At 40.3% G+C, this 27173-nt stretch overlaps 1 protein-coding gene across 7 annotated transcripts in view; it reads left to right on the top strand.

The window, feature by feature from the left end:
• Nucleotides 1-649: 649 nt before the first annotated feature.
• Nucleotides 650-27173, top strand: part of Nrg1 (neuregulin 1) — a 181431-nt gene continuing 154907 nt past the window's right edge. For all 7 annotated transcript variants that reach the window (XM_051182245.1, XM_051182243.1, XM_051182242.1 and 4 more), the window contains exon 1: nucleotides 650-760. In XM_051182245.1, the coding sequence (XP_051038202.1) occupies nucleotides 661-760 (100 nt within the window). In that variant the 5' untranslated portion in view covers nucleotides 650-660. The remainder of the gene's footprint in view (nucleotides 761-27173) is intronic.

The raw sequence follows: 27173 nt of genomic DNA, 5'->3' as shown, positions 1-27173 counted from the left end.
AAGTCCTATTGAGAAGGCGGCACCGTCAGAGCAGCTTCCAGCGACCCCTGTCGGGTGTTTCAGGCAGCCGCTGGGCTTGGCCGCCCCCAGCCAGGCCCGGCCGCCAGAAGAAAGAGGCTGAGCCGCGATCGCCCAGCTCAGGCTCCTCCCGGTGGCGTGTCTGCGCCTCGGGGTGGGGGTGTGGTGGGGAAGAGGGAGGGGGCGAGGCGAGGGGAGGGTGCGGAGGAGGCGCCAGCGTCCAACCTGCGGGCAATTGAAAAAGAGCCGGCTAGGACTTCCCCAAAACTTGTGGGAACTACGGGTCGCGCGGACGGCAGGAGCAGAGCGGCAGCGGCGGTGGCAGCCAGGCGATGCGAGCGCAGACCGGACTGTGACCACCTTTCCTCCTTCGGGCTGTAAGAGCGCGAGACAGAGGCCACGCCGGAGCAGGCAGCGGCGGGACCCCGGACACTAGAGCAGCCCCGACTCACCCCAGACGGAGCGGACGCTCCAGGTGACCGAGTCCACGCCGCTCTCCGCAGGCGACAGGCGACGCCCCCACGCAGCTCGGCCGCTCGCTCTTCCCTTAGGGGACAAACTTTTCTCCAAGCCCTTGGACCAAACTTGTCGCGCGTCACCGTCGCCCAGCCAGCTCCACACAGAGCGCTCATCTTCGGCGAGATGTCTGAGCGCAAAGAAGGCAGAGGCAAGGGGAAGGGCAAGAAGAAGGACCGGGGATCCCGCGGGAAGCCCGCGCCCGGCGAGGGCAACCCGAGCTCAGGTGAGTGCCTGCAGTCCCGCTGCTCCCAGACAGACGCTTTCCTCCGTCCCGCGTCCCTGAGCTGCGCTCCGGGATCCTGACTCGGCCCTGGCGTTGCGGAACCTCGCGCTTCCCTGCGGGGGTCGCCACCACCTGGCACCCGCGCCCTGAGCGCACCGCGAGCCTGACAGCCCCACCCGCACCCTCCCGCGTCCGCTGTTCTCCCTGCTTTCGGGTTTGGCCCTCCGTCTCCGCGTTGGTCGCGGAGCCCAGCCCGGGAGTGCGGCTCCGAGTGCGGGGTCCCTGCCGGCAGCGCGTGCCCTGCGGCCCCAGAGCTTTGCGCGGGCCCCGCCTGCCCTCTAGCGAGAGAAGCGGGAACGGGCTCGGGGTCCGAGAGCCCGCGCCCCACCGCGTGGGTCCGGCTGCGCAGAGGGTGGTCGGGGAAAAGGGCGGCGTGGGACACCCGGCTTCGGCCGGTTGGGCGGAGGAAAGCGGTGCACAGCTGCCTTGCGAGCCTGGCTTCTCTCTGATTGCGTGCTGCGATAGGGAAACCCAGAGCAGCTGAGAGGGATTCCTAAAGGTCAGCGAAGCACGCAGAACCCGAACGGGTGCCAAGATTCAGGTCGGATCTGAATAAATTCTAAGAACTCTTGCTAGGTTCTAGTTTTCAGGGTCACCATGATAAATGTGGCTAGTTTAGTCTCCCAAGAGATGTCAGAAAGCAACAGATTACCCGAATTTTGAATTTCAGTTGCTTACCGGTTATATATAGAATGGAAAAAAGAGTTGAGGCTTTTTGTAAAGCGATCTTTTAAATCCACCATCAGAACACAACTTCAATGAAGGCATCACCTTAGTTATCGCTAGGAAAGACTAATGCGCTGACTGGCCGCTAAATAGGTCGTGAGGGTTTTTTACTCTCCATTTGCGATCCCTTATGGTCGATCTGGATGCACTCTGTGCCTCAAGAAGATAGCCGAAGTATCTGCTCCGTGCAGGAAGAAAACCAATCGCATTTTCTTAGTACACTCCTTGGAATCACTCAGCATTTCAGAACCTGGGTTGTTGGCAGAGACCCTAAGCAAGGTTTAGAACAAAACAGAAACCGAACAGAGGGCAATTGTTTAGCCACTTGCTGTTCTTGTGTCTGCATAAAGGGACATCCACCTTAATTACCCCGATGAGCCTTCCTGAAGGTACACTGATGTTTCCGTAATGTTTACTGTATATTTTAGAGAATAAATATAACATTGTACTCAAAGTATGAAAAGGGGAGCTGGATTAAAGTCACCATAGTATGCTAAAGAGATCCAGACCCAACAAATACTGTAAAAGTATAAAGAACGTTTTGTTTCCCCTTGATACCACTTGTGGCATCTATTTTCTTCAGAAGTTTGTACGGTCTGCTTAGACCCGCGGTTCTCAACACATGGAACGTGACCCTCTTGGGAGTCGAATCACCCTTTCTTTCCCAGGGCTCCCATATCAGATATCCTGTGTATCAGATATTTACATTACGATTCATAACATTAGCAAAATTACAGTTACGAAATAGCAACGACATAATTTTATGGCTGGGGGTCAGCACAACATGAGGAAGTGTATTAAAGGGTCGCAACATTGGGAAGGCTGGGAACCCGTGTCTTAGATGCTCTCATGCCTTAAGCTGGTGGTCTGATTAGCGTCCCTTTCAGTAGCAGGTTTACCTCTTGTCAAGGGTTCCGGTCAAGGTCAAGTCTACCATGTACAACAGATGTTTTAGTGATTTAGGCTAGAAAGCTCACTATTGTGCCCACCCCCAAGTCCTTACTCACTAGGTGGGCAGCTGCCAGGACTACCCAATGTTCTCTTTAAGAGAGAATTTAGTGTACTGGAGCCTGTCACTGTATTTTTTTTTTTTTTTTTAGAGAGAGACAGAGACACACACACACACACACACACACACACACACACACACACACACACACACACAGAGAGAGAGAGAGAGAGAGAGAGAGAGAGAGAGAGAGAGAGAGAGAGAGTTTACCCACTTCAGAAGAATGTTTATCCCCTTTAGGATACTGCCAACAGATTAAACCACACTAAGAGTATTTATCTGATTTGCAAATGCTCACCTTAAAATTTTCACTTTGTCACTTTTCCTTCTAAGGCAAGTTTTTTCTTACTGAAAGGGATGAGTGGCTGATAGCCATGTGATGCCTGGGGAAAGCCACACTCTTTCGGGATCTCTTTTTCTGGACTGTATGTCTGTGGCATCCTCAACAGCCTTCCCTCTCGACATGCATCCACATTTAGGATTTTCAAGCACAACCATCCCTTGAATTGTTCCCATGTTGGTGCCTTCAATACCAAGTGTTATACTTTCCTTCTTTCCTTAAAACAACCACTGTAGCATGTGTGTCCTTGGTGATGAATATGCAGTGTTGAGGCCTCTCTGTGGATGTTATCCCATCCACTTTACAGCAGCTGAGGCACCTGAGGGCACTCAGCCCTGCTGTGTCCCTTATCATATGCAAAGCCATAAACTAGTCTCTTGGTGGGAACTCCTCAGGAGAAAAATACCCTTCAACCAGCTAAATGAGAGATCCAGTTGATTCCTATCATCTAACAAGTACTGAATCGCATACTATTGGGGCTGCAGATATTCAACCAAATTACTTATTCTGTAATAATGGCTGTCATAGGTTCAACATCCTTGAGGCCATTGATTCTTGTTCTTTGAATAAAATAAGCAACCTCAGGAAAACCCTGTGCTTTGTATCACAGATCTATGTATCAAGGGCCCCATAAAGTCCCTAGCCTCCTGCAAGCTGGACCTCCCAGATCCTGGCTCCGATTGAGTCATGCAGCTTAGTATTTTCCTTTAGCAGCCTGAATTACAAAACCTGTTTTTCCTTTTTATCCTGTCACTTTACCAATTGACTTCAGACATTCCTTAAGATTGATGATATTTTTCTTATCCTGTACAGTATTCTTTTTGTTATTGTTTTGCCCCTTAAATGACCTGGCACAAATCTGCTATCACACCTAGTTCAGATCTAGAACTATTATGTGCTATTTCATGCCTGGTGGACCGGATATTTGTGAGTGGAAAACTGAAGAAATGTATCCCAAATAGTTAGGCGCAGGCTGTACGTGCCTCCAATGACATCATCCACCTGTTTCTTTAACTGAATGGCTCCCAAGGCTGAAGGGCCTGTAAACATTCTTGGAAATAAAGTACCCTGTCACTAACAGGGCAGTCTGTGTTTACAGAACAAGGAGGAATGTCCAGTGATCTGTTTCAACCTGGTTACTTGTAACTGCTTACATTATGTAATTATTAAAAACATTAAAGGTTATTTACAGAGTAAAACAGAGCTTGTTATGAGGAGGGAGAGTGAGGGAAGCTTGAATACTGTTTTTATAGATACATAGTGATGAAATGGTACTAATGAAGATAATATTAATTCTATTAGTATTAGAAGAAGGTACTAAGGAGACTATATATGTATACATATATATGCACATGAATATATGTATATGTAATATCAGAAAGTTTTGAATCATTGTGTGAACAGTAAATACATATCCAATATCCTCCTCAATCTTTTTCTATTCAGCGTAATGGAGACTACTATTAATTAGTGTTCTATGAAGTATAGCAATGCATTATATATTATGTCATTTTTAAAACAGAGAATATGAAAGAGTCTGAATGTTAGGCAGCATGCCCTAGCCCTTAGTTCTCTAGGCAGATTGCCAAGATTTAAACCCTAGCATCACCAAACACCCTTTAGCTGTAAATTTGTGGGAAAGTGACTTACTCTTGCTATGCCTAAGTTTCCTTTTGTTGTAAAGTGGAGATAATTCCTGACTTTCTGGAGTGTGAACAAGATAACCCAGGAAATCTTGCTGACTACTGGCCAACAGGGAATCTGTCTCCAGCAAATACAAGCTTTTTCTATCAGATGATAGAAAGATTTGTCTGCAAGGATATGTGACACAATTTTCAGAATTTACCTTTTATGGGAAGGAAAACCCAGTGCCGACTGACCTTACATTAGTGGGGGTATAAATATTAATATGGACTACCTGTAAAGATGGAGAAAAGTGAGTCCATCAAGTTTCATAACAGCATATACATATTATGAAAACACTGTTGAGCTCAATCTAAATATTGAAAGTAGAGTGAGGTGCAACAGGGCTTTATCTGGCAGGAAAATGTGGAGGTTTCAAGCTGCAAGATTTTTGAAACCTGATTCCTTTTCTGGCAACATTTTAAGATTTGCTGTTTATGTTTAAACCTCCTTTTGTAGTACAGAATATGTAGTCTTCTCTCTTGGGACTTGTGTAAATTTCACACACACACACACACAAAGTATGTATCAACATGTCTTTTCCTATCTTTTTTTTTTTTTAAAAATCAGGGGTAACAATGCCAGCAAAATTCATAGACCCTGTAGCAGGTATTTTGAAAGAGAAGCAAAGCAAGGAATACAATAAATCTACATTTCTCCATATGTTCATTTCCCTTCCTCCCTCTCTAGAATATCTATGTCATGTTTAAGGTTCTTGGGAATATAATGGATTCTTACAAGATCAGAGTTCTATTACTTTTTAACCAAAGTAAAAATTTGAATTTAGCAGTACTGATTGTTTATTGGTTCTGTCAAGAAAGAAGAAACCATACCAAATATCAATATTTTGGGGGAGCTACCAAATTTGCTGCAAGAAACGACAACCACACTTTTCTTGGTTAGTTAACCCTGAAAATCTTGCCCTTGACAAATAGAAGAGATAAAACAAAGCATTAAATCATTTTGATTCACCTTATTTCAACCAAGGGAAAATATATCTATTAAATATACTATAAATGGGCATGATGCAAAGGTTCCCTAAAGGAACAAGTGGCATTTCAGTCCATCCTAATTCTATCCTGAATCTGCATGAGTTTTAGTTAATTGAAATGAAACAACAAAAAGCAAGCTACCAAAATACCAATAGATGTCAGTGTTTGTTGCTTTAGAAGAAGTTAGGTGTTAGGCAAAATACACAGCTTAATTCATTTTGTTCATCAGATATGAAGCTTGATGGTTTCAATTATACTGTATAATCTTGTTTACAAAACTACCTTTTTGGGAGTGAAAAACCATGTTTCAATCTATTCTTATAAGTATTAAGAATACCTTGCAAGCACAAAGACCTTGCTTTGCTCCCCAAAGTCTACATTAAAAAAAAAAAAAAGGTTGGTAGTGTCTGCATTTAAATCTAGCACTGTGAAGGTGGAGACTGGCAAATTTAGGGGCTTGCTGGTCATCCAGCCTAGCCTACTGGGCAAGTTCCAGGACCGTGAGAGACTCAAAATATTGTGTAGCCCATGAGGACTGTCTTTTGTTCTCCACATGCATGCCCGCACACATCCATGCATTCTTGTACACACAGGGATATGAACAAACACACAAACACACAGTGCCTCTGCATTAAGTTCCCCCAAGCATTCAGAGTGTAGGTAGAAAGCTTGCTAATCAATGCTTTTGGAAAATGAAGTAGCAACACTATTTGAGAATTTTGCAACATCTCACTTGGTTTTGTCATGTATGTCAAATTGTAAGTTATGCCCATTTTTCGTGTCCCCTTGATATCATTATTTTTGAGTCTGCCTCAAGGGAGACAGTCAGATACTGGCCATTTTCGTCTTTCTTCCTCTTCCAAGTGACACCTCCCTCTGGCCTCCAGAGGGTGCTCTGAGAGCATCGCACTGCTATTCCCCAAAGACAAGGCCTGCCTTTTCCTTTTCAGTTTTTGCACTATTCTGGTCCATATAGCAAAATGAACAATGTCTTTATTTGAGGTTAGCTGATTTGGATGGATAGATTATTTTTATTTTTTTCTTAGCTAAACAGTAGCTTCAATTCATTAAGAATCCTGAGTCAGAATATTATCAGAATATTATCATAGTGGTGGTGCTCACCAGGCTAAATTATTTGGCCAGATCAATTCTTACTGGCATCTTTCTCCAGGGAGCCAAACATCTATAAGGCCTTTCTAGGCACCTCCTGTCCAGTTATGTTCGTGTAGTACTCATGAAGAAGTTGAGTTGTATTTGGAAATTTCTTGTTTGGACACTTCTGAGAAATCACCACAATTGAACATAAGGTGTTTGCCAACATGTTTGTTTCTTTGTCATTAGCTCTGGCCCTATTGAATAACACTTCTCTGATATGCACATATCTGTAAACAAGTCAGAGTAGTTCTTGAGAGAAATGGGCTAATCGCATAGTAGTTCAGATCCATAAATCCTATTTCTTATGGTTCACCTATTCATGATGTTTTAAAGATTTATTTTTGTTTTTTACTTATGCCTGTCTATGTCTGTGTATGTTCATTTGGGTGTAGGTGCCTGTGGAGGCCAAAAGAGGGCATCAGATCCCTTGGAGCAGGAGTTAGGGGTGTTTGTGAGCTGCTTAGCGTGTTTGCTGGGGACTAAACTCAGCAAGCTGCCTTAAATGTTAAGCTGTCCATCTCTGCAGCCTGTTCATTTCTGATCTATTCTGTCAAGACATGTCTGTCTTGATTCCTGCATTACATCATTTCCTTTCGTAAAGTGTATATAGTTCATAAAGTTTATAAAGTATAGTGTATAAAGTTTATAGTTTATACTTTTCGATGAAGACAGGAATAGCCTTTGCTCAGCCTTAGTGTCCCAATGTTTCCCTCTCACAGCTTCAGTAGGAAGGCAGCTGCTTGTTCTGGGCGGCCATTAAGATTTAGTTTAATGATGTTGGAGTCAGGGAATGTTAGTAGGCTGAACCATATGAAATGGTCAGTTTTATAGGTCATGCGTGTCTGATAAACCTAAATGTCATAGAGTTCAATATCAGAGATTTCTTTCTTTTTTTTTAAAGTAATTTGGCTTTATGTTTTATATAATATTTTAAATAATGTAGTCATGCTGGAAACTTTGAAAGTGCCCCAAAAGTGTTAGAAATTGAATAGGATTAAAGTCAGGTGTGAAAGCTGCACTGAGAAATGATTGAAGATGTGGCATTTTCCTATGGTTAGTAGGTTCCTCAGATATCCACAAAGGATGAAGTTCCTGTAAAGTTAGGGGCCTGGCTGACCAGCAATTTTACATGGAGAAAAGAAGTAGCAATTTCATTTGTGAAGTCTAAGTCTTATCACAGAGAAATACTAGAGCTGTGAGTAGGGAACATTGATGACTGGTAAATAAATCCAGGCCATATATATATATATATATATATATATATATATATATATATATATGAGAGAGAGAGAGAGAGAGAGAGAGAGAGAGAGAGAGAGAGAGAGAGAGCTTTGCTTTAAGGTGACTAGGACACACAAATTTGGAAGAAGACAAAGATCTTCTTCATATATATATATATGAAACTAGGAAAGTCCTCCACCCCAACACTGACTTTAAAAATAAGTTGGTGAGAGACAAGGGTCTTTCTCTGTAGCACTGTCTGGTCTGAACTTGCTACATAGATCAGGCTAGCCTCATACTCACTGAGATGACCTGCTCTATGTTTCCAGTGCTGGAAATAAGGGTGATCCTGCCCTGTCTACCCAAGGATTATAACTTCCGTCAGGCTAGAGCTAAACAGATCTTTGTCTTCTTCCAAATTTGTGTGTCCTAGTCACCTTAAAGCAAAGCTCTCTCTCTCTCACCTGGGTGTGTCCACTAGCATAGGAGGCATTCTAAATAAAACAGTCTTGTGGCGTCCCTGTGTGCACGAACATGTTTGTACCCATACAAAGTGCTGGAAATCAACCTCAGGGCCTTGAACATGCTCCTTTTCAGGGAGTACAGAAACCAGTGGTGGGTATTGTCTGAATGCTTTGGTGCTATAATGCATGGCACTGCATGTTATTTTATTATTTAGACATTTGTGAACGTCTTATGTGGGCACTGTGTTTACATTACTGCTGCCCCCCCCACCCTTGTCTTCACCTTCAGCTCTTCCTTTGTCCCGCCTCTATGTCCCCAGTTCTCCATCTATTCTTTAATTATTATTGTTATGTGTATTTGTTCATATACAGATATACACATGTATATACCACCTACTAGTCCATTTAGTGCTGCACATATGGACACATTCCCAGGGCTGACCACTTAAAAATGTATAAACTATACATGACTCCATTCCTGGAGGAAACTGATTGTTCCTCTAGCAGCCATTGACCTCCCTATAGCTTGTCATTCTGTTCATGAGTTTTAAATACACATACTCATATTCTCAACCTTTCAAAACATGCCAATTACTTCCTTATATATAATGCTTACATTCATAACTTCCCATGGTTTGAAGTAAGGATAGTGTTTAGATAACTGTCTTGCATACTGTGCCTAGCACTGTACTTTGCATATGAGTTTGCAGAATAAATGAATGAAACTAACATGTGCTTATATTTGTATCTATATATGTATTATATGTTAAATGTACATATAGATACTTGTATGTATCACTATAGACTATTTCCAGAAACAAAAGGATGAGTGTTTATATTCTGCGAATTGATTTAATAGGCATTTTATTGTCATGAGACATAGTATGTTCATTGTCTAAAGTCATTTTTCATTAGTGGAGTAAGTAGATCCTAACTTTGTGTGTGTGTGTGTGTGTGTGTGTGTGTATATATATATACACATATGTATATTCTGTATTTTCTGCCAACAGTGAACTAGGAATATCATATTGATACTAAACATAGCATTTCACTGTCAAATTTTTGATGTATTCTTCATTCAAAGAGTTGGAATTTTTTCTTTTTGAGGTTGTATTTTATTACAACATTTCTCCTTTTCCTTTTCTCCCTCTAAACTTCCTGTATAGTCCTCCCCACACTCCTTCAAATTTGTGGCCTCCTCTTTCATCAGTTGTTATTGCATGCATGTACCTCCCTCAGAAAGGGAGGTATTGAGGCCCATGAGATGCTAGATTTTTATAAACAGCTATAATTTCAGTAATACTGAAAATTATTACCATCTATTTCTGGGAACAATATTGAAGGCCTATACATTGTCCTCAGAAGGATTAGATCAAATACAGACAATAGATTGTGATTATGACTTGTAGTGAGGTCACCTAGCTCTGTACTAGAACTCTTCCCTGGGGGGAACTGCTTATGCATTATCCACTTTGGGGAAGAGTTATACTTACAGCAATTATGGAAATGAGATGGTGGGTTTGTCAGGAGAAAACTAATTACTTGAATACTGAGTTGAATGGAAAATAAAATACATACTTTTCCATATATTAAATTCAATAGGAACGGGAGACATGTCTTGGGCATTTGATTTTTTTTTTTTAAGCATGTTGATTACATTGTATGTTCCCAATTGTCCTCAATCTGAAAGGAAGAAAAGTCTCTGTAAAAATAGTTACTTACTATATTTTGATATTTGGGGGAAAATAAGTACTGTATTACATTATATTTACAGTCCATTAAAAGAGACTATGATCCATTTCCAGAAGGCAAGAGAGACAGGACCCAATCCCTTTCTCAGGGAACGAGAAGAAGCAAATGGAGGGAGGGATACAGTACCTGCTTCATGGTCTCCAGGTCTGATGTATGTAAGACCTTGTATAGGATAAGGGCCTCTAACTTAGACAGTACATGGACAAAAGCAAGTGAGTTCTCACAGTGTTTTGCCACTTACACAATAAATATGGAGCATTAGGTTTTTACCTGTTTCCTTTCCATGAAAGCCCTGCTGCTTTTTGAGATCAGCCATATTCTGTAAAAGGAGAATTATTTTCAGTGTTGACTCCATTTGCCCTCATGGACAGTGAGAAAAAGAGGAGAAAGCTACTAGTTGTAGGTTAAACTGGGGATGATGCTTTAGAGACAAAATGCCATGTGTCCTGGTCTTGAAGGACATTAGAGCGTGCTGATTGGGAAACTTCAAGGGGTCTGTGCCTCTGACATGATAGGACCTAGTGACAGAGAGGAACCTGAGCACTCCTTGTGTCATTTTGGGTCGAGTATTTCAGAATCACACACCAACATCACACAGTCCCACAGCTTGGCTTTAGCTTGATCAAGATACAGATGTATCAAGGAAACAGTCCATCACTCCCAAGCTGTCTCACAATTCTCCTAAGATAGAAAAAATAATTAAAAGCTCCCCAGTGTTTTGCTGGTGTTATTAATATGTTAGCTAAGCATAAAAAAATTCTCACAGAGATCTTATAAGAACCCAGTATTTGATTATGCCTGGAGCAGTTCTTTGTTGAACATTTTCCTGATAAGTAAACAATGGACATCCTTTCTTCAGCCTATGTCACGGCATGTTTGTCACTAAAAGTTTCTTTCTTGTCACCGATGGCTTTATGGGAAAAATATATTTCACATTACCCTGACAAATACGAAATGAGAAGTAATTACATGTTGGTTACATGATTTAGGTTCTAAGTGTCAAATTTGTACATCCTCAAACATGTGGTTACATGCTTTTTATGGCTGTAAGCTTTCTTTGCATTTACTTTCAAACGTAATCAGTAGGACTGAAAGTGTAGCTCCGTGATGGAACACACCATTCCCTGGATTTGCTGCCAGCACCACAAACGTATTAATAATTACAATTAATAATTATAATTGACCAGAGCTGCTTCTATAGGATTGCTTTTTATAATTACTCACTGAAAGGATATGTCAGAGCTTGTGCAAATGCTGAACTATTATTTACATTGAGACATGTAAATAACCCATTATTCCCATTTTGAAGAATTTTTGAGTGGTTATGGGTGCATATGTTCATATCTTATATCTCCAGTTTTTATTTCCCAAGAGCTGAGTCTTCCTTGTACAGTGATGTCCCCAAAGGGCAGTATGTAGCTGGGGACATACTCTGGAGTGTAGAAGTGTTAGTGGCCCATTTATAACTGTTAGTTTTGGCAGCAGGTTGGCTATTATGTCACTCTCAACCAACTGGTAAATGTTAGTGCAGGTCACCAGGTCCTGGACTGACCAGTCATTATTTTTGTGGTTTAAATTTGCATTATTTCTTTAAAAACTCTCAGTAAGTATTTAGTGCTTAATTATTGTTCCCAATGAAGTTTTAGATGAAGTTTTTTCATCTAAAGGCTTAGTGATCCTAAACTATTTTTGTTCCTTTTTGTTTTAAGCATTTAGAGGCAGTTAAGACACAGACAAATGCCATGTAAGCAGTTAATAGTCATAGACTGCTTTGACCATTGCACATAATATTAGCTATGTTATCAGTTTGACATATAAATGTACAACAGATATATAAATCCATAACAGTAAATAATGGAGTAATCAATATTAAAAACTGCCACGTAGAGTTAATGCCAGTTGTCAATTTGACACCTCTGGAAAGAGGGAACCTCCATTGAATTGGCTCCATTGGGTTTGACCAATGTAAGGCATTTTCTTAATTGCTCATTAATGTAGAGGGGCTCAGCACACTGTGGTCAATTCTCTCCTGGGCAGGTGGGTCTGGATTGTAATGAAAGAAGCCTCAACAAACCATGGTGTGTGTGTGGGGCAAGCTCCTATACAGTGTTCCTCCATGGGCTTTGCTTTAGTTCCTCACTTCATATTCCTGCCTTGATCTTTCGTGATGATAAACGATAACCCATAATGCAAATAAGCCCTTTCCTGCCCAAGTTGCTTTTGGTCATGGTTTCATCACAGCAATAGAAAAGCAAATTAGAACAGTGCTTAAACATGAAAGTCGTATGCCATCCATCTTGAAAAAACTCAGTGTTAGAGCTGGATGAGTAATCTCAGTGGTCACCTGCTTGAAGAATTATTATTATTATTATTATTATTATTATTATTATTATTATTGTTATTATTATATTATCATAGATAAGAGAAACCTTTGGACCCAATCAGAACATGGGTCCCAGAACTAAAACTTAAATCTTAGGATTTTAGTATATTAGGATTTCGATAATATTAATTATTATGATTTTAATTATTCTATTATAGTTTTAAATCTATGATTAATTCTGGATATAAATTCAGCTTCTTTTTCCATTGGTTTGGGCATTTTATACTTCTAGGATTTCTTTGCCGGTAAGTAACATCTTGGGAGACATGGTTGATAGGATTATATTTCAATACCTGCTGTAAATTCAAATCAATCAAACCTTTACATCTTTATGTTCCTTATTACTATGTCTTACACAATACAGTCAGTAAGTTTCATCTGGAAAGAGGACCATTGAAGTCATAATTTCATAACATGGAAGATATGATGGTACTAGGAGTGTGCTTATGCATGAGATTCCTATGTGATATGGGTGTGATGTCACACTCTGAAAGCCTTTATTTAATGCAGGAGACTCCCAGACTGAGAAGGAGATGTTTGGGTGTGCCGTAGATGTTCTTTGTCAAATGCAGCATCTTCATCCAAAAAGGGCCAAGAACCTTTGTGCCTGGACAGCTGCTGAGACTCTGAGTTACTCTAGGGAGTGTTAGCTGCACCATGCTCTGATGAGATGTCACAATTTAGTACCAACAACCCAGAGGTTTAAGAGCTTGTACTCTATCACTGGCTTTGCAGGTAAAAGTTCAGTTTCCATTGGGGAGGGGATTTATTATTTATTTAGGTAGTTAGGTTGTTATTGCTACCACTATCATCATCATCATCATCATTATTATTGTTATTACTGGAGGAGTAGGGATGAGAGATGCAGTAATTTTTTTTTTTCTGTCCTTAGAGGATGATTATTTAGTTTGGTGAATAATCAATCTAAAGCCTCAGAATATTGTGGTTTTTGTCGGGGCCTCAAATGGAATTTTCCTAAGGAATGGAGAGAAGAAGTTTTCAGATTGAAACTTCACAGGATAATGCGGCGGTTTCCTGGGTTGTAGCACAGGGAGGAGCTTTGCCTTGAGGACAGTGCAGCTCCTTTGAGGCTAGTAGAGACACATCCAGTTTGCTGATTCATGCTCAGCTAGCTTCCTTAGTGAGGGCATTAAGCGGTGACTAGAAAGGGACTTGAGGAGTCCACTGGGAATGCATCTGAGGAACTGAGAGGATTGGACTGGGAACTGAGGAACAGTGGACTGGAAGGTGTGTGTGTGTGTGTGTGTGTGTGTGTGTGAGAGAGAGAGAGAGAGAGAGAGAGAGAGAGAGAGAGAGAGAGAGAGAGAGAGAGAGAGAGAGAAACAGAGACACAGAGAGAAACTGATAAACAACTACCTGGGAGGAAGAGGAGCAGGAACCTTGGTCAGAGAGCCCCAGATGCTGGCACAGATAGGACATGATGCTAAGCAGCAATTAAAAGGGAGGCAGACAATAAGAGGGAAACAGCTTCTATGACTTTAGCCATCATTTAAATCTTTAGGCATTGTTCCCTTCTCTAGAAACTAACAAGAAAGAAGATCTTGGATATAGTAGAACATTGTGTTCCCAGTTCGGATTTTGTAGACTCTTGTTTTGTGTGGTGTGCTCCTGATACACTGTCACCTGGAGTCTTCAATGGTGATTTTCTTTTTGGGAAGCTGCAGTGATTTGGAAATGACTGCTATAAATATCTACAGAAACTCAAATTGGTGTGGTGGGGAAAATATTTTATCTCCCATGGAACAACTATTGGCGGGTGATACAGTAATGAAATGTAATTCATCTTAGCAACTACCTCAGTTTATTAATGTCTGTGAATAATTTAGAGGAGATAGGGAAAATTAGTTGTTAGTATGCCATAAAGTGTAAATACTATAAAATCCAGAAAGCATTATAGAGAAGTTCTCTGTGGAAATTCCGTGCTGACTGTGAATCGCAGCTACTCAGCTACCCTTAATCTACTTATTCCTTCCAAGCATGTTATATAACTAGAGTTGTATGGAATTTATACCCTGGGTGTACACAAAGAAGTAAAAATTGTAGGCTGGGAAGCACCCCTGAGAAACTACTTTTTAGTAGCAATTATTTTTGGGTGCTAGAACCCAACTGTTATGCATGACAACTGCATGCTTTACTCAATCCAGCATCTCAGCCTAAGACCCAAGAAAGTATTGTGGGGCTTTTGCTGTTTTCTTTCTCCACCTCCCACCCCCTTTTTTGAGGCTCAGGACTTGATTTCCACCTAAGATGCTTCTACCTCTCAAGTGCTGGGAGTTGAGAGGTGTGAGCCCCAGTCTTCTCGGCTCTGAAATTCTTAACATGTGCTATTTCCTCCCTCTTTAGCTATAGGCTTCTTATTCATAATTTTACACATTACTTTCCTTTGTTTTTAAATAGGGTTTATTTGATATTTGATGTTTCCAGAGAGGCTTCCCTTCATCAGGGAGTTTTTCTTTCAACCCTGTTGACAATTGTGGGGAGGGATCTTGGAGGGAGCACAGGGCCTTGTACATGCTAGGCATTGCTCTACCACTTAAGCTACATCTAGCCCTGAGGAATCATTTTGATTGCTTTTTTTATATAAAAAAATCATGAGTGTTCCCACTCCAAAGCACAAGATGTTCTCTGTCATAACAATCCTAATTATGTTTTAGTAAGATATAGTATACAAATCAAAGATCAAAGGAAAACTAAAGAAAAAAGTTGACCTCCCTCATATAATGACCTCCCTCAAATATATATAATATGTATATGTATATATATGCAAAACGAGCAAGGATCAGATGCTTTATCAGTGGCCCAGAGATATATTTAAGTGCTGCATCTCTAGTCACATTTGTCACGAGAAAAGAATCAATTCCACTTTTTCCTTTCTTTCCTCATGGCCCAGATCCAGGAAGGTATTTTAATTGATTGGTGGGAAGATTTCTAACACAGAACTGACAAGGCAAATGCCATCATTTCTAGCACAGTGGCTTTACCACATTATTGGGTAATAAAGCTAAAAGCTGCCGAATGTTTCAGAATTATTTTCAGAAATTTATATCCTCTTTATTGCCATTACCTTGAGAAAGAGTTCAGACAAAGGTCTTAGTCAGCATGCAATTATGGTATTAAGTAAAGCACAGAGGTTGGTCTAGAACTGAGATGAGGTGAGTTTGTTTGTCCCTGTGCTTGCTTCCTAATCAGAAGCCATTGAGAAGTCAGCTGCTGGTCTGACTACCTCTCTTTGAAGGCACCGCCTTTCTTCTCTGGGAGTGTCCCAGACTTTGTCCTCTCAGCTCCCAGCCCTGCACCCTGCAGTTTCACTATGAAGCTTTCAGGTGTGGGTTCCCTTTTCTTTACTCAGGATCACGGGGCTCCCTGGGCATTTACATTTGCTTCATTCTGGAGCATTCTCATCTGTTTATCTCCATAGATGTCCTGCATCTCACTCTCTTCTCTCTGCACCTTGAACTAAAAGTATGTTGGGCCATCTTACTCTGTTCACTTGGTTGTTTTTTTTTTTTTTTTCCCCTCTCCCCCTTTCTTACAAATTTGCCATCATTTCATCTGATTTTGCTGTTTCTCCTGATCTGTCTTCCATCTCACATGACTCTGGGCAGTTTGTTGCTAAGACTTCAAGTCCTTTATTTTATTTCATTTTAGTTTTAGTTTTTTTGAGACAGGGTTCCTCTGTGTAACAGTCCTTGGTGTCCTGGAACTCACTTTGTAGACCAGGCTAGCCTTAAACACATAGAGATCTGCCGGCCTCTGCCTCCTGAGTGCATGCATGCACCACCGCCACTAGGCCAAGTTCTTTATTTTAATTTACAACCCTTCCTATAGGCAGAGGGTTTTTTTTGGTCCCTCCAGCCAGTTCCCAAATAATCACACAGAGACTTATTAATTGTAAATGTTCAACTGATAAATTAGGCTTGTTTATTAGCTAACTTAAATTAACCCATTTCTGTTAACCTGTGTGCTACCCCAAAGCTCGTTCACCTCATGTACGAACTTCCCATCCTGTTCTCTGTGCATCTCATGTTGTCTCTCGAGACTCCACCCTTCTTCTTCCCAGTGTCCTTCTAGTCACATTTTCCAGCCCAATCTCTTCCAGCTCAGCTATAGGCCAGTCAGCTCTTTATTAATCAATGAGAGTAATACATATTTACAGTGTACAAAGATTCTTCCACAGTACCTTCCTTCACTTCTTTCTTTTAATTGATTTATTTTGTTATATTTATGTATGAGTGTGTATGAACATGCACTTTTAGGTAGTTGCAGAGGTCAGAAGAGAGTGTTGGTTACCCTGATGCTAGAGATATCTATAGATGGTTGTAAGCCACGTTGGTGCTGGGAACCAAACTCAGGGGTCATCTGCAAGAACAGCGAGTGCTCTAACCACTGGGAAATCTCCCTGGCCACACTCACCTCCTCCATTTCTTGTTGTTTTTTTCTGATTGTTTTCACATCATGGTGTCTCTTCACAGTAATAGAACAGTGACTAAGACAAGGCAAAGCTCAAGGTTTAGTCTCCAACATCTCTCTTGCCTTTCCCAATCTTTAGTCTTAGAAAATGCTGTAAGATCATGTGATTTGACTAAGTTTTCCTAATCAGGATGGGGCCAGGCTCCAACCTACATGTCTATTGTCTGCTGCCACAGTTTCTCCACAAATAGGCTTGATGTTCTTCTTTCCATCCCACCTGTGACCTACAAACTTTGATATTCCTTGATTCAAAATGTGTGCCAAATGCTGTAGCACTTGTAGCTTGCTGTTTTGCACAGCAGTGACTGTCAGGTCATCATCCTTACAGTCTTGGGAGGCATGAGTCCCACACAGTCTGGTGAAGAACTCTACATTCTACCTGAGTCAGGCCACGGATACTGCTGCCAAAGTTCTGACTGTAGACGTAGCTGTGCCGAAGGGGGAGAAACAACAGCTGTGGGGCCCCGAGAAATGCTTGACTCAAATAATCATATTTGGCAGGTCAAAGGTGAGCTTCTGCCTGCTGGGATTTAGACTATATCCTGGGCTAAAGTAGTGTTAAAATTAGCTCCAGGTATTTCCATTAGACTTAATGCTGGAGTATTATTAAAGCAAAAAAAAAAAAAAAATAGTAATAATAATGTGCTTGACGATGTGACCAGGAGGGAGTCAGCACTGCCCACCTGGGACTCTTTTACTTATGAAAGAGCCCGTTCTCTCTTGTTAGTTGCTCCTGCATGTTTAACATCACCGTCCATCTCCAAGTGCTTCTTTCATAATCCCATTTCTTACAAGTGAGATGTTATCACCCTTGTCTTCACAAGAATGCTAACTCACCGAGACCCTTTGGGCGTCTTGGGCTTCACTTACACTGTGTAACTGGACTTTGTATTGGTGTAGCCACACATCCCTAAGTTAATTTGTAGTTGAAAAAGCTCTGAGTCATAGCCCTTAGTTTAAAGAACCTCAGCTATTTCTAAGGGACAGGTGGTAAGAATCTACACAAACTACACAGTAGGTGTTAGAACACCTGTTTCAGAGGAGCCACTTCTGATAGTATTGAAATTTGCTCTATGTATAGGGGATGCTTTTCCTCAGTAGCTAAGAATCTTTTGACCTGGTTCTCTAGTATAGCTTGCATCTTTCTTTGACTTGGAGTCATTCTGGTTGGCAGCCTACAATTGACCCATGACAGTGTCATCCTTATCTTCTCTGATTTCTACCACTTCTCACCCTCGTACAAATCCTAAGCCAAGTTGTCATCTGTTGGAAAAGCTTGTGATCCTGTTTATTGTTTTCCCAAGAATGAGTTTCTCACTGGCAAAGAGCCTGGCACGCGAGTAAATGCAAGACTAAACTGTAAACATTATGTTGGAGGCAGGAAGTATTTATGGCTGTGTCTTGTGTATACTCAGAGCTCAGTCAATATTATTAAACATGACAGTGGGGTTTCAAGTCCGAGATTCCCAATGAGTGAAGAAGTTATGTTAAGACAAATTCTGAACTTTGTACTGTGTTTTCTGTGCCTGCAATAGACCATGGTGTCTCTCTGATAACTCAGAAATGCTCCCAAGCAAAGTCCCAAGCTTACCATCCTCCACTCCTCTGCTGAAGTCTTGTTTGCTTTAGTCATCTGGTTTCCCTGTTTCTCTTAGCTTTATCTCCACTGCCTGCTCATTCTCTATGCTCCAAAATTAGTTACCCTGTAAAGTTGGACCACAACAGTCCCTTGCTTTTAAGGTATTCATAACTCCTCCTGACTTATTTAACTTTTACCTTATATTTCTTTCTTTGTTTTCATTCCACAGGAAGAATTCACTAATTTGAATCTAACACTGGCTAGATGTCTTATGTGATGACATATGTTGCCTTAGATAAATAGTTTAATAAATACAAAGAACAACACATTGAGGTAAACTAAACTAGTGATAAATACCTAGTAAGATGATGAAAAATTCCTTTTTGTTTTGCTTGTTTGTTTGTTTGTTTTTCGAGACAGGGTTTCTCTGTGGTTTTGGATGCTGTCCTGGAACTAGCTCTTGTAGACCAGGCTGATCTCGAACTTACAGAGATTTGCTTGCTTCTGCCTCCCGAGTGCTGGGATTAAAGGCATGTGCCACTACTGCCCAGTGAAAAATGCCTCTCTTAAACACAGCTGTATTCTGGTATTTTCTTTTTGGTACCCTAAGTGTCCTGAGAGAAAATATGGTATCCTAGATTATAGGCACTGAAAGGATGGGACATTACAAAATTCTAGATACAATTCTCCATTCCCTTCCTTCCATTCTACTGCATGCTGGATCTCCATTTCATGGTAAAAGCAGCAGAACATTGCACTCTCTAAGCCCTTAGACTATTTTAAATACCAGGGAAGTAGAGAGAAAAAGGATGTTCAAAACAGGATGTGTTTTGAAAACCAAAATCAAAAACAAAGGGAAAGGGGTCTTGGTTCTTTCATTGTTACTAAACACAAGTTTTTCAGAGATGTGATCTGTGAACTGTACACCTTTCCAGCCATTTGCTCATGAGAATCCATCCCAAGAACTTACTCATTTTGGTTAGCTGTCAAGTTTTTATATTTAGAACTACAGAGGTAAGGCTCACTTCTTGTACCCTGATGAATCAGCTGTGTTTGTCACCACTCTGAGAATCCCTGACTCCTTTCTTTCATATTCTATTGCAACTGTTTAATGATTTCTCTTGTCTTAAAATAATTTTGCACACTGGAGCTGCTATACCTTCTAATTAGGTGACAAAAAATGTTCATGCTTTCTTACGTTTAGCTTAGAAGTATTGATACATTTGTGATTACATGCATCTAGTCCGTCTCCTGGGAATAAGTTATTTTTACCAACACTTCTCAGCCTGGCACTGCAAGGCCTTCCTAACATAACCTGCCCAACTTGCCATGGACATTCTTTCCTTAGCTATACTCTTGAACTTCAGTGGCATGATTTTCACTGTCCTCACAACAGAAGTGTGAGCTCTCACAGCCATGTGCTTTGGTCAAGCAATCCTGCTTTGTACATGTTCATATCTTGCTTGTCTTGAAAACCCAACTTCTTTTTCCAAGGAGCATTTTCATATTCTTTTGTGCTTTCCTCGAGGTCTTCTCAGTACCATCTTTTGTCTAGTCCTACTATGATTCTTATTGTTTTAATTAAAAAAAAAAATCTACTTTGACATTCCTATGTGCTAGGAAGTAGTTGTCATGCAGAATAGTGGCATCACATGAAAGGATCCCCATGAAGTGGGCAGGGTTTCATGGTAGAGCACATGTCTAGCTTTAGCATAGGCAAGATCTTGGATTCCCCTCCCCCCCAACATTGTGGGGAGTGGATCTTCATAAAGGTGGGAAAAGTGAAATTATTTAAGTAATAATTAATATGTGGGACTCAAGACTGCTTCCCTGGAAGGAATTAATCTAATATTCTTTCTTTGTATAGTCGGTTTTGTCACCATTTCTAACCCATATTCATATTCCATTTATATATTCAAGGGAAGACCTACATAGAGGTCATCTGAGGTTGGGGTGGTGGCACACATCTGGAAACCCAGCATTAGAAGGATAGAGTAGGAAGATAGTAAGTCCCAGGAGAGTCTGTGCTACGCAGCAAGATCCTGTCTCAAAAATGGTACCCTCTAACATAACCCCCCCTCCCCAAACTTCTCCAGAGGTCACCAGAAAAGCCCCTGCATTCTGCAAGATGCAAAAGAATAAAAATTATATAGCAAATGAATGATTATTTGAGCTGTTTATGTTCTAAATATTTGAGCTGTTTATGTTCTAAAGACTTAAAAGTACTGCCAGCTGTAGTGGCTCACACCTTTAATCCCACGCAGGAGGCAGAGGCAGGAAGATCTCTGTGAGTTAGAAGCCAGCCTGGTCTAAGGAGGGAGTTCCAGAGCTACACAGTGAGGCTGTCTCGAAAAGAAAAGCAAAATAAATAAATAAATAAATAAATAAATAAATAAATAAATAACATACGAGTGTTTATCTTTAGATCTTCACTTCAATCCTCCTTTTTATAGTTTTAGGAAATTGAGATCAGATGCCATTATTATTATTTGTGGTCTTATGATTTTAAATTTACAGTTCCTTTGGATGATTAACATTAGTCTGTTGATTATTTTATTGTTAATTTTTCTGACTGTGTAAAATCCCAGTGGTTCTCAAGTGTGGTCCCAGGACCAACCAGCAACATCATAATCTCCAGGAAATAGCTTTGCAGTATATGCCTTCTGGCCTCACCCAAGCTCCCAGTGTAAGGACGACAGAGATATGGCCCTTGTCTCTTCAATGATTCCAATACTCAATAACTGAGTTTCAGCACCATGCCTATTAAGGATCTCAATTCAGTATTTAAAAAAAAAAAATGCCTCCATGGAGAAGGGCTAACACATTCTCAGAAAATATAAGGAAGCAACTTGTACACAATGTTGTTAGTACAGGGAATTAAAATAGAAAGATGATGTACATGAATAGTTCATCGAAGAGCCATGCAGCATGAAGGGGCAAAGAGGCATTTACAGGACCCCTGGGAGCTTTATTGAAACATAGGGCCGGTGAAACTGTGGGGATCATTCTGAGTAGCATGTGCACATGGTCACTGTAGAGATGCTGCAGCTAAAGGAGAAATTTGTGTGTGCTGGTCACGATCATCTGTAGAATCTTCCTCAATATTTGTCTTTGAGAATGCTTTTTCAAAAAGAAAAGATTATACAGCAGGCGTTTCATTGGTATCTGTCAGAAAAATGTTACAAACATGATCATTAATTGCTTGTCTTTTTCTACACACAGATATTATAGTCCATAAGTTTATGTCTATGATGTTCTTTCATAATTTATCAGGAAGACAGGTTTATTTAGAGGCCCCTAGTTTCTTGCAGAGGGTTTTATATTGGTTTATTTAACATGTAATTATTTTTAGGGCAAAATCTGCTTTTTTATATTGTGTTATATGCCAGAGAATAACAGTGAATAGAACAGATACGATTCTTACCCACAAAGAATTTATAATGTGTTAATTTGTGAATATATATATGTGTGTGTGTGTGTGTGTGTGTGTGTTTATATGCAAAACTTCAGGAAGAGTAGATCTTGCCTTCCACTTTTAAAATTTGTTTTCTACTTGAACTTCATTCAGTCAATAAGAGAAAGCCTTAAATGGGATTTCTTTTTATTAGTTTTTGAGTCTCGTGTAGCCAAGGCTGGCCTCAGATTTGAACTCTTCATCTTCCTGCTCCTACCTCTTGAATGCAGGGGCTGCAGGTGGGTACCCCAATGGTGCATCTACCAGCTAGGGATCTCACCCAGGACTTCATGGATTCTAGGCAAGGACTCTACCAACTGAACTATGTCCTTAACTGGCATTTCTAAATACATATGTTTTCTACGTTATTAAAAATTTTAAGATAAATGTTAAAACTCAAATACCTATATGCAGTATCATTGCTAATTAAATGTCCCAGTGAAGAGTAACTGAATATTGATCCTGGTTTTGGAAGGGAACCTTTCTTTAAGATAGAGTATCATTGGATTCTTGATTGCTGACTGTTCAGGTAGTCAACGATAAGGTCATCATGCTAATGTGTATAATGACTATGATTAATGGTGTGCAGTCGAATGGTACAGGTGTGTGAGTTCATCACTCTCAGAAAGTTACTCTGACCCAAACCTCTATGGAGTGCTTGTCTCAGTCCTTATTGATTATTGAAAAAGAGAGCAGGTTGCTTGTGACGATCTGGGCAGAAATTCCACACACATACATGTGCTACACTTAGTTGGGCCTGGAAAAAACTATGATGGAGAAGGTGGGTTCAGAGGGTTGAAGTTAGCAATGAACTTTGGTACAGTTTTCATACTATATTTCATAGACAATAAAATAAGTCAGTAAGGACAGTGCTTCTAATTAAAGGTCCAACAATGACATCTCCACTTGAAACCAGTAATAATGGATTCTGGACTGTGTTATAAATCTCTACTTAGCATTCCTTACTCACTAGAAATGCTTTGGGATCATAGCTTCTTAGCAGTTTGAGATGCTTATAAATTCACTTTGCTCAGTTATAAACAATGTACATGGCAGATTCTCTGCACTACCCCCTCACCTCAGATCGGGCTCTGTATCCAGGGTCATCACCATTTGACAGCTGGGAGAACAGGTGTTCAATTTCAGGCCTTAGCTTCGGGGCTTTGACCTGTTCCTTCTTCAGCTCAAGGCCCATGTTTGAGCCTGCTCTTGTCTTCAGTACAGCCTTCATGGACATCTTTGACTTCACACAGCCAGATGGGACTAGGGTCCAGATTTGCTTTCGCTCCTCTCCTAGTCTATATCGTGCACATCTCTACTCTTTTTTTTTTTATTAACTTTTTTATTTCTATTTCTATTTTTTTTTAAATTCTATTTGAAATCTGAACCCAATTTTTACTCAGTGTTGCTCAAGGGGGTGAACTGAATAATTGTCAGTTCAAGCAAAGCTGAATGAACGTTTTACAGCGAGATGATGAAAAGTAAGTAAACAATTACATCACAATGTGTGTCCTCCAATTGTAGATCTATGACTAGAAAGACAGGGCCAGAGCCAGAGTCCAGTTTCTCAACTGGGATTCTAAAATCCATGCAGGTGTTTTATGTGCAGGTGTTTGCTGTTAAGTCTTTTTGATGTTCTTTTTATTTTACCTTTTTCTTACATTCCTAATTTGACTGGGTTTAAAACTTTGTGTGTCTGACTTCTTTCCTGAAGTACTTCATCTGGTTTACTTTCATTGTTCTCACTTTGCCTTTTCAAAGAAATAATTGCAATGTATTGTATTTTAGAGTCACAAAGTAAGTGGCACACTCCTTGAGTCTCTCTAGAGTTAATTTCCTCAACTTTCCATTTTGGATTGGAGACTTACTTAGTAGCTCTCATCATTAAATTCCAGCATAGTTTTATAAACATTATAAATGATTTCCGATTTATCCCAAGTACAATTTTTTGTAGTGTCAATCATACAACAGGAACAAGGAATAGAGTCAAGTCCAAACATACTATAGTATCATAATATAAAAGTTGAATATATAAAATCACTTTATGGATTTCGGCCATTGCTCCCAAATTTCCTTCTTTCTAGAATAATTATACAATGTTACAGTTCTGATGCCTGCATAGTTTCCTGCTCAACTGTAGTGCATTATTTCAATTTATATTGATATTTTAATCCCATCTACCTTTTTATTATTGAATATCACTGACAACCATTAGGATCATGATGTCATAACTTATGAAAGTCAAACAGAAAAGGAAATTTTTAAAAATTTTACTTATTTTTACTTCATGAGCATGTCTAGTGCCTAGAGACCAGAAGAGGGCATCAGATCCCCTGGAATTGGAGTTGAAGGTGGTAAGATGCTACATCAGTGCCGGGAATTGAACCTGGGTCCTTTACAACAACAGCAAGTGCTCTTAACCCCTAAACCATCTCTCCAGCTCCCTAAAGAGGAGATTTTATAAATGGCTATTGTAGCAACAAACCAAAAACATTTTCTCTTATTGGATAGATATAGTTGTTCTGATTCCAAATGGGAAAGGTAGTCCATGATTATGTTTAGTTTATATTCTATGAGCCTTAGTTGGTTCTGGTTGTGGGACTTAAAGCTACAGTGCTGTGGAGGCAGAGACAGGCAAGTGTCCATGCTCAATGATCAAATGGCTTACCTATTTGGCCTTTTATAGGCCAGTGAGAGACTCTGTCTCAAAGTGTGTATTTGTGTGTGTGTGGTGGTGGGGGGATTGGACAGATTCTGAAGAATAGCACCTACACTTTTGTTTTGTTTTTAACAAGCTTTTCAAACAGCTTTTCATAAATATACCCACATATCTTAAGGTACTCCAAGTTCAGCAACTTATTTGTGTAATCTCTGCTTGACATGTTTTATACTATAGCTACTTCAGAATGCCAAAACGTGAGAAAACCAGTTTATGATTCCATCTTAAAGAGGTGGCTCTTCTCTGCTGTTAGGGGAAAAAAGATGTCTTAGGAACAGATGTGAACCCTGAACACACCCAAGGCTAAACAGACTGAAATAACAACATATTTAAATCCCCTTACTTGCTTCTTAGGAATATGACTTCTTCCCATTCATGTTCTGATCCTTTCCCAAATGTTGAAGTCAGCTTTTGACAAGGTCTATTCTGATGGACAACCCCCTGGCATGGACAACCATGATGAGCATTGCCACCCTCATGACGTGCAGGTCTTCTGGGTGCTTCCTCTTTTCTTGTGATGTGTGCTGCATTGCCTATGTGGTTGACTAACTCCTTTCCCCGCTTTTCACTTCTGTGGTCGCTTTGTAATTGAGTGGTTACAGTGGCTCTGCTGATTGCCTAATACTATCAAAGTTCCCTTCCTGGAAGATCTGGGGATAGAAATGGGGCAGGGGTTCGGGATGGGCAATGGTAATGACATGAACTGTAATGTAGGTGGCGTGGAGATAGCATGGACACGGGGGTGGGGGGTGGGGGTAGGGAGAATAATGCTTTCCATTTCTCAGATGAATACATGTTTGCACCACTTTTGAGTAAAGCATCTCTTAACAAAGGTCGGGGTCTAATAGGGCAGATCAGTGCTGGAGCTCCTAAGGTCCCTGTAGGCATTAATATTCTTGGTTCCCCCAGAGCAAATATACAGTAAGGGAGTGAGAGGTGGTGTTCTTCTTTCTCTTTATGAAGATTGAATGGCTGTGCACTAAGGTAGCAAGTAAGGTATATCTGTTAATGTCGGCTTTTTCTAGATCTTCCTGGATTCCAAAGGCTTTCTCTTTAGACAGACTATGTTGTCCTTTATGGCTTCCCATTCTCAGTGTACTGACAACATGTCTCATACATAGGGCATGTATATGAGGGGAATGCGGCTCACAGAACCTTGAGGCATTTTCTTCTTCCTCTATTTTTGCCACCACTATGGTCAATACTCTCTTGAGTCTTTGGATGCTTAAATCAAAGTGTTATTGTTTGGTGTGTTGGCCCTATCTTTGTTTAAGGACAGTCCTCAGGGCCTGTCTATAAGCTGGGCTGGACTAGGCTACTAAGTGTCTATATTTCTACAGCTTTTGAATTATTTTAGCAGGATTTTCCTCATTGCAAATAAATTTGCTCATACTTCTTTAGACTTGCCGAGCCCTTTTGGTTCTGTTTCACAGTGTTCCCTTGTGTTATGTAAGATATTTGAGGTATACCAAAGTTATGCAAGAAATAGCTTTCTGGAGAAATAGAGTTTAAATAGAAATTACTGAGGAATTTCATTAGACATAACCCAGAGTTGAATGTAATGCTAATTTCTGAAGTCTTCCTTTGGGAATTTTGTTTACATTCTCCTACTTATTAAAATTTGGTTAGTAAGTGATATTTTTCAAAACCAACAAAATTATGACTGTGTAAATTGCATAGTCATTAGGAAAAAATTGGGTTGTTAAACATCAGATGAGAGCACATTCCTCCCAATATGTAGGCTTTGTTTCTTTAAATACAAACCTTTGCAAGGCCTTGGAAATGTTGGCAGAAGTCCTTTCTTGATTTAAAAGACTGCATACTGTTGTCATTAGGATGCTAATAGTGATACAGAAGCCAAGCTTAAAATATAAAATTAAGCCAATGACTTTGCTTTTATGTTCTGATCACAATGTCCCTGAAGAAGGATTGGTTCCTATGGCTGCCTTTGAAGCCTATTCACTTGAACAATGATCCCACCTTTTCAAGAAATTTAGGTGAAAGAGATGCAGTGGTTGCTGGGTTCTGTGTCTGGGTCTAAACTTCATTCCTGAATATCCAGTGGTTTTACCCTCTGTTCCTTAGCATCTGTAGCCATTTTGGGGTTTCTTTTCTGGAACATGAGTAGAATATTGGGAAGGTGAAGAGATGAATAGCTACTGATTTAACTGCATCCAGGTTTATCTGTCTTTTTATTTTTTAATAAGCTAAAGCCCTACCTATATTAATGAGATAAACTTCTCATAGTTGTTAGTTGCTGATGTTAAAAACTCGACACACTTGGTTTGGAGAACTGTACGAGTTTTCTATTGCTTTTGTAATAGATTTTCATAACCTAAGGGTTAATGTAAAGTTGCCAACTTTCAGTTCTAAATGTTGAATTTC

This window comes from Phodopus roborovskii, unplaced genomic scaffold (assembly GCF_943737965.1).
Source record: "Phodopus roborovskii unplaced genomic scaffold, PHOROB, whole genome shotgun sequence".
Taxonomy (NCBI): Eukaryota; Metazoa; Chordata; class Mammalia; order Rodentia; family Cricetidae; genus Phodopus; species Phodopus roborovskii.
This window is presented reverse-complemented; position numbering and strand designations above follow the sequence as displayed.